General features: G+C 40.5%; 1 protein-coding gene across 2 annotated transcripts in view; it reads left to right on the top strand.

Annotated features, from left to right (window-relative positions):
- Positions 1-6,667, top strand: part of Uggt2 (UDP-glucose glycoprotein glucosyltransferase 2) — a 123,073-nt gene that overhangs the window by 35,764 nt on the left and 80,642 nt on the right. For both annotated transcript variants that reach the window (XM_021203351.2, XM_029541886.1), the window contains 3 exons: positions 3,181-3,331; positions 5,361-5,480; positions 6,223-6,308. In XM_021203351.2, the coding sequence (XP_021059010.1) occupies positions 3,181-3,331; positions 5,361-5,480; positions 6,223-6,308 (357 nt within the window). The remainder of the gene's footprint in view (positions 1-3,180; positions 3,332-5,360; positions 5,481-6,222; positions 6,309-6,667) is intronic.

Here is a 6,667-nt window from a genome sequence, read left to right as displayed (position 1 = left end):
AAAACATCAAATAAACAATCCTACTAATAGAGAGGCTGAGATAGGAGAAGCATGATTTCAAGACCATTATGTGGCACACAGCAAGACCCAGTCATGTACAAACAAGCAGAAAGTGTATATGGGTTGTATAATATTGCACTTATTTCTCCCATTACCAAATTAGACCACTGGATGACAGCTGACAAATTTCTAATTCCTTATATTTTTTTAATTTCAATCAATTAGGAAATGTTGGTAATATTAATCTTCATATTGAGATATTAAAGAAAAGTGTTTGTTACTTCTTGTTAATTTTCTTGTTAGAGGTGGAATTATGTTTGNNTGGGTTTGTTGAAAGATTACTTTCTTGCTTCTTCTAGGATGTAGTTTCCCTCCTTGTATTGGTATTTTCCATCTATTGTCCTTTGTAGGGCTGGATTTATGGAAAGATGTTATGTAAATTTGGTTTTGTCAGTGTATACTTTTTTTTCTCCGTCTATGGTGATTGAGAGTTTTGCTGGGTTTAGTAGCCTGGGCTGGCATTTATGTTCTTTTAGGGTCTGTATGACATCTGCCCAAGATCTTCTAGCTTTTATAGTCTCTGGTGAGAAGTCGGGTGTAATTCTGATAGGTCTGCCTTTATATGTTACTTGNCCTTTTTCCCTTACTGCTTTTAATATTCTTTTTTGTTTTGTGCATTTGGTATTTTGATTATTATGTGACAGGAGGAATTTCTTTTCTGGTCCAGTCTACTTGGGGTTCTGTAGGCTTCTTGTATATTCATGGGCATCTCTTTCTTTAGGTTAGGTAAGTTTTCTTCTATAATTTTGTTGAAGATATTTACTAGTCCTTTAAGTTGGGAATCTTCACTCTCCTTTATACATATTGTCCTTAGGTTTGGTCTTCTCATTATGTCCTGGATTTCCTGGATGTTTTGGGTTAGGAATTTTTTGCATTTAGTATTTTCTTTGTTGTCAATGTTTTCTATACAATCTTCTGCACCTGAGATTCTCTCTTCTATCTCTTGTATTTGTTGGTGATGCTTGCATCTATGGCTCCTGATTTCTTTCCTAGGGTTTCTATCTCCAGAGTTGTCTCCCTTTGTGATTTCTTTATTGTTTCTACTTCCATTTTTAGATCCAGGATGGTTTTATTCAATTCCTTCACCTGTTTGGTTGTGTTTTCCTGTAATTCTTTAAAGGATTTTTGTGTTTCCTCTTTAAGGGCTTCTACCTGTTTAGCTGTGTTCTCCTGTATTTCTTTAAGTGAGTTATTATTGTCCTTCTTAAAATCCTCTATCAGCATCATGAGATATGATTTTAAATCCGAATCTCGCTTTTCCAGTGTGTTGGAGTATCCAGGACATGCTGTGGTGGGAGTACTGGGTTCTGATGATGTCAAGTAGTCTTGGTTTCTGTTAGTAAGATTCTTGCGTTTGCCTTTTGCCATCTGGTAGTCTCTGGTGTTAGATGTTTTAGCTGTCTCTGGCTGGAGCTCGTTCCTGCTGTGAGTCTGTAAGCCTGTGTCAGCACTCCTGGGTTATTAGCTCTCTCCTGGCAGACCAGTGCCCAGAGGACTGTGAACAGCTCCACCTCCTGGGTACAGATGTTGGCCTGTGTTGGCCTCTTCCCTGCTGCTCTGCTACTTGCGGCCTGTGTGCTCCTGAGTGGACCCACCTTAGAGTATCACTGGAGAGAAAATGGAGTTCTCACCTGAGCCCTGGGGTCAGAGCACACTCCCTGGAGGCAAGCTCTCCTCTGACAGGGAGGGTGCACAGAGGACTGAGGATCAGCTCCACCTCCTGGGTGCAGATGCAGGCCCATAGGACCCTTCCCAGCTGCTCTGCGGCTTCTGCCTTAAATACACTTTTAAGTGAGAAAGAATTACATCACTTTCCCTCCTCCTTTTCCTCCCTTTCCTCATTCCATTGTCTCCCAAGTAACCCCCCCCCAAGTTGATGGAGCTCTTTTCCTTGATCATAATTGTTTTATATATGTATGCATGTTAATATTATGTTTATATATGTATACATTTATACCACCTGCTCAGTTTGTTTTGATTGTGTGTATATGGTTTTAGGACTGACCAATCTGCACTGGGTAATTGATAATGAAGAGGCTAATTAACCTTCTCTTGGCTATAATTAGTTGTCTGTATCTTTGTCTGTAGGGTACCTGGCACTTGGAGTTTTTCTCCCCACCCCCAACCCTCCACTTCCAACATGTTCCACAAGCTATAGACATAGGAGCTTTGATGTAGATGTATTCTTTGGGGCTAGGCTCCCCATGATCTGTTGATGTATGCATTGTGCCCAGTTGTGGTTTTCTGTGGTGCTCTCCATTTGTTATAAAGAGAGGATTCTTTGATGAGTGGGCCAGACAGACCCTGCAGCTGGGTAGGAATTTGATGAGTGGGCCAGACAGACCCTGCAGCTGGGTAGGAATGTTAACTGCTTCTCTCGGTTGGCACCTTGCAGAATCTTGTCTAGCAGTGTGGAGGCTAGACCACAGGAAAGAGGCTTTCAGGCCAGATTCACCTTAAATCATCTGGTGCTGTGTCCAGTGTGTGGTATCTTTAGCACAGGCAGCACAGGCAAGCTGTGCTGTTCTGACAGTCAGCTGGACTGCCCTGACCAACAGTCCTAAGGAGTTCCCACCTGCTACTGGGCTTTTGTTAGTCTGTGGCTTTGGGGGAGGTTTTTCTTATCTTAATGGTTATCTGGTCTAATTCTGTTGAACTCTTCAAATACTGTCTATCTACAAGCATTAAACCTCTGGAGTCAAAACCCTAAAGGCCTTTAAATTACTCTGTGGTTTTAAAGTAATACCATGCTCTAGTTAGTTTCTTAGAATTAGTTACTCTGTAGACTTCAAATTCTAGATAGCCAGTTTAGTTCACATTGTTAATCCACCATTGAAGCTTTATCATGTAATAGGTCTTACAACATAAAAATCAAATATTTGCTTAACTGAATTTTAACATTGAATTAATTTTAAAATGTTGAAATTAAATTTAAAATATTCAAATTACTGAAGTAAATTTTAAATATTAATGTTGACCTGTCTTCCACACTCATTCTTACACATGTGCATGTACACATATGAACTTGTACATATACAAACGAAAAAATATTCTCAAACTTTAGATTTCCAAAAAGTTTTGACAAACTAAAATGAAATTATTTCTTCTTTGAATGTGAAGTATTTTAGATATGTTGAAGTCAGAAGGAAAACTGCTGAGTGGCCTTAAAAGTCTTGGGCTCAATGAAGAAGAGAGGAACAGATTTTTAAAATTAAATTCACCTGTGTGGGACCGTGACTTTGTTTTAGATATTCGGCATTCTTCAATAGTGGTAAGTGCTCACGCTATTCCTTGTCCTACGACATTTGGAATTTTTAAGGCTTAGCATAGAAGTATGTACTCGCGGTGTTTAGTGTACATGTACACATTTGAATCAGCACTCAGAAGAGAGAACACAGATCCATTCTCTCTCCTCTCCGTGGCTCCCCATCAGGATAACTGCTCCCATGAAGCATCGCTCCAGCTACAAGATAAGACAGTCAGAACACAGAACAACCCTATGAGCGCTGGCAGCAGTCAAGCACCAGCTAGTGAAGATGTGGGGCTGTAAGAATGCTACCTGAACATGATAGACTCATGCCTGGGCAGCCTGCCTCGGGCTAACTGTGCAGCGTGGGCTGCAGCCTGGCATCTGTGAATCTGGTCCCACCTGCTTTGCTGAAGCAAGGTGGTTCTTCAGAGACTCTGTGTTCTACGACTGTTGCTGCCCTTCAGTTCTCCTGAGAGTTTCTTTTCAGTCATCTCTTCATCTTGTGCTTCTTCCATTCTCCATTAGCTCCGACTTTGTCTTTCAAGTTCAGCTGAAAAATCCCTTACTGAGAGAAAGTTTCCTAAACAGTGTAGAGGTCATGGAGGGGTGGGGTTTTGGTCTGGTTTTTTTGTTTGTTTGTTTGCTTGTTCGTCTTCACCTCTACTGCTTCTTACAGCATTTCCAAGTGAGGACAGCTTTTCCTATCTTTCCAGGGTATGTGCTAATCCCAGTGCTTATAGTTTTCAGGATTCCAGGGAAGGACTCAGGACTTCAGTACCTTAGCCTTCTTGTCCCATGGCAGGCTGGGTGTGGGTTTCTCACTGTGTAGATCGAGCTACCTCCTACTCCTCCATTAGCTTCCTTAATGCTGCAGTTACAGGTGTGTACCACCATATCATCCCCATAATCGTAGCTTTTTTTAAAAATATGAGCTAGAACTTGATTAAAAAAAAAAAAAAGCACAGTTAGAGTTGGCTGACAGTCCAGAAGCCAGGTGCCCTGTTGTCTCTGTTGAACCTTGTCCTGGGCTCCTGGGCATTCTTCTCTTTTGTCCTATTTCTAGGGTGTGGCCCTCACTCTCTTCAGTCCCAGTCCATGGTGTCTAGCACCTGAGCTCCACTCTGATCTGTGGCCTCTGTCTTCTTGGCACTGTGGTGTCTTTTTTTCCTCCTGAGATTTTGGGAGTATGTTATCTGTCTGTATGCCCGTCAGGAGCCAGCGAATGGATTCAGCTGTCTCTCTGACCGTGGACTGAGGCCTTCCATGTAGTTTCTTCTCTTCCAGACCCTCTCTGTTCCCCACAAAGGAACAATTGTCCTAACAATTTGAGATGCTTAATTATAACTTCCAGCCCAGTCTGACTTTTGAGTTTGAGCTCTCTTCCTCTAGGTTTGAAAATGTCCTCTGGAACAGAAGTGAAGTAAAAGCAGACCCTCCCTCTTATGCCCACTCTTCTCAAGGGTTAGAGCCACTCCACTCTTGAATGTTGCTTGTTACACTCACTTGATGTTCTTGCATGGTTTTCTTCAGCTTTTGTGGTGGCTTCAGGAGGGATGGTTAACATAAACTACTCCATGAAGGAAAGCAATTGATAGTTTTAACTATAAGACTGTAGAATGGCAGCTGATTACGAGTGCTTATTGGTTTTGCAGAGGGCCCAAGTTCAGTTCCTACTACCCGAGTCAGATGGCTTACAAGACTTGTAGCTTGTGTGTCTGGCTCCAGGAGGCTCTGACGGCTCTGGCCTTGCTGGCGTCTGGATCCACGTCCATCACATACCTCCCTCCCCACCATCAGCCAACCAGTACACATAATTTCGAATGAAACAAACCTTTCTGTTTTTAATGAGCCAAAGTTTTTATTTGTTTTGGAAGCATACAATTGCCATATGGACAACTTTATTCAGTTGACTTTTTATCTCAGAAATATAGAAAAATCTATGCATGTGTTCATTTGTGATTTAATACAGTAAAAAAAGAAAATCTAAATTTGAAAGTGATGTAACTATTACCTTAATGTAGCTTTAACAGATTTCTGGATTCTTTTCTAGTGGATTAATGACTTAGAAAATGATGGCTTGTACATTGATTGGCCTTCAAGTTGTTGGGAATTTCTAAAACCAGTATTACATGGAACAGTCCCTTCTGTGAGGCGTAACTTTCATAATTTGGTGAGTTTTGTATTTTAATTCTTACATAATTTTTATAAAGATGACATTGTTTATGATGACTTTCCTGTTGGCTGGTAAGCAGATCAACTGTAAGGAATACTTGCCTGCCACACCAGGCTTGAAGTGGCCTTCTGAAACCAGAAATTTCACTTAATTTGTTAATTGGTATTCATCTTTCATATAGTTCCATAATGATATTTGTACATTATCTCAAAGGAATTTATAATTTGTGCTATATTTTGAAGTTTAGTAGTCAAGAAAAATACGTAAATTCCATTTTCTGTAAATGTTGATTGGTTCATTATTACAGTTCTAAATATTCAAACAACCTTTCAGGATTCTGAAATATGTAGAGAAGCACCTCAGGCTGTGTTGTTTATTTTTTTCACAAGAACTCTGTAGCTGTCTCCTATAAGGCTCCTTAGGAACATCTATGCTATTTTTAAAATCTTCACACAAGGGCCAATGAACATACGAAATTAGGTCTTTAATTTTGTAGGAAATATATACTTTATATTGTGTATCCACAAAGAGTATCTTTAATCTTTTTAAGATTCCATGTGTAATTATATTTAATTTACAACTATAATAAAGCTTCATAAATTATAAAATTTTTATATACTCAAGCCAGTTTTTGAAATTTTGCATCTTTAATTCCATGCTTTAAATTACAAAAATTAGACTATATTTAATTTCATGTAAATTTTAATTCTTATATTAATGATTATATTTACTCTTCTAGGTTCTGTTTATTGATCCTGCTCAAGAATATACCTCGGACTTTATAAATTTGGCAGAATTTTTTTATTTTAATGAAATTCCTCTTCGGTAAGTATAAATTTATATTACTAAACTACAAAGTCTAGTACTGCTTATAATGTGTCACAGAGAGTGTGGTTGTGGCATCTAAAGCAACAGGTGTCATGCTGGGAATGAGGCCTGGGTTGTACAACACCCTGTGTGCTTCACGGGAGACCCTGCCCATCACAGCTGAGCAGCGCTCCCGCCCATCACAGCTGAGCAGCGCTCCCGCCCATCACAGCTGAGCAGTGCTCCCGCCCACCACAGCTGAGCAGTGCTCCCGCCCATCACAGCTGAGCAGTGCTCCCGCCCACCACAGCTGAGCAGTGCTCCCGCCCATCACAGCTGAGCAGTGCTCCCGCCCATCACAGCTGAGCAGTGCTCCC

The sequence above is a fragment of the Mus pahari genome, chromosome 8 (assembly GCF_900095145.1).
Source record: "Mus pahari chromosome 8, PAHARI_EIJ_v1.1, whole genome shotgun sequence".
NCBI lineage: Eukaryota > Metazoa > Chordata > Mammalia > Rodentia > Muridae > Mus > Mus pahari.
This window is presented reverse-complemented; position numbering and strand designations above follow the sequence as displayed.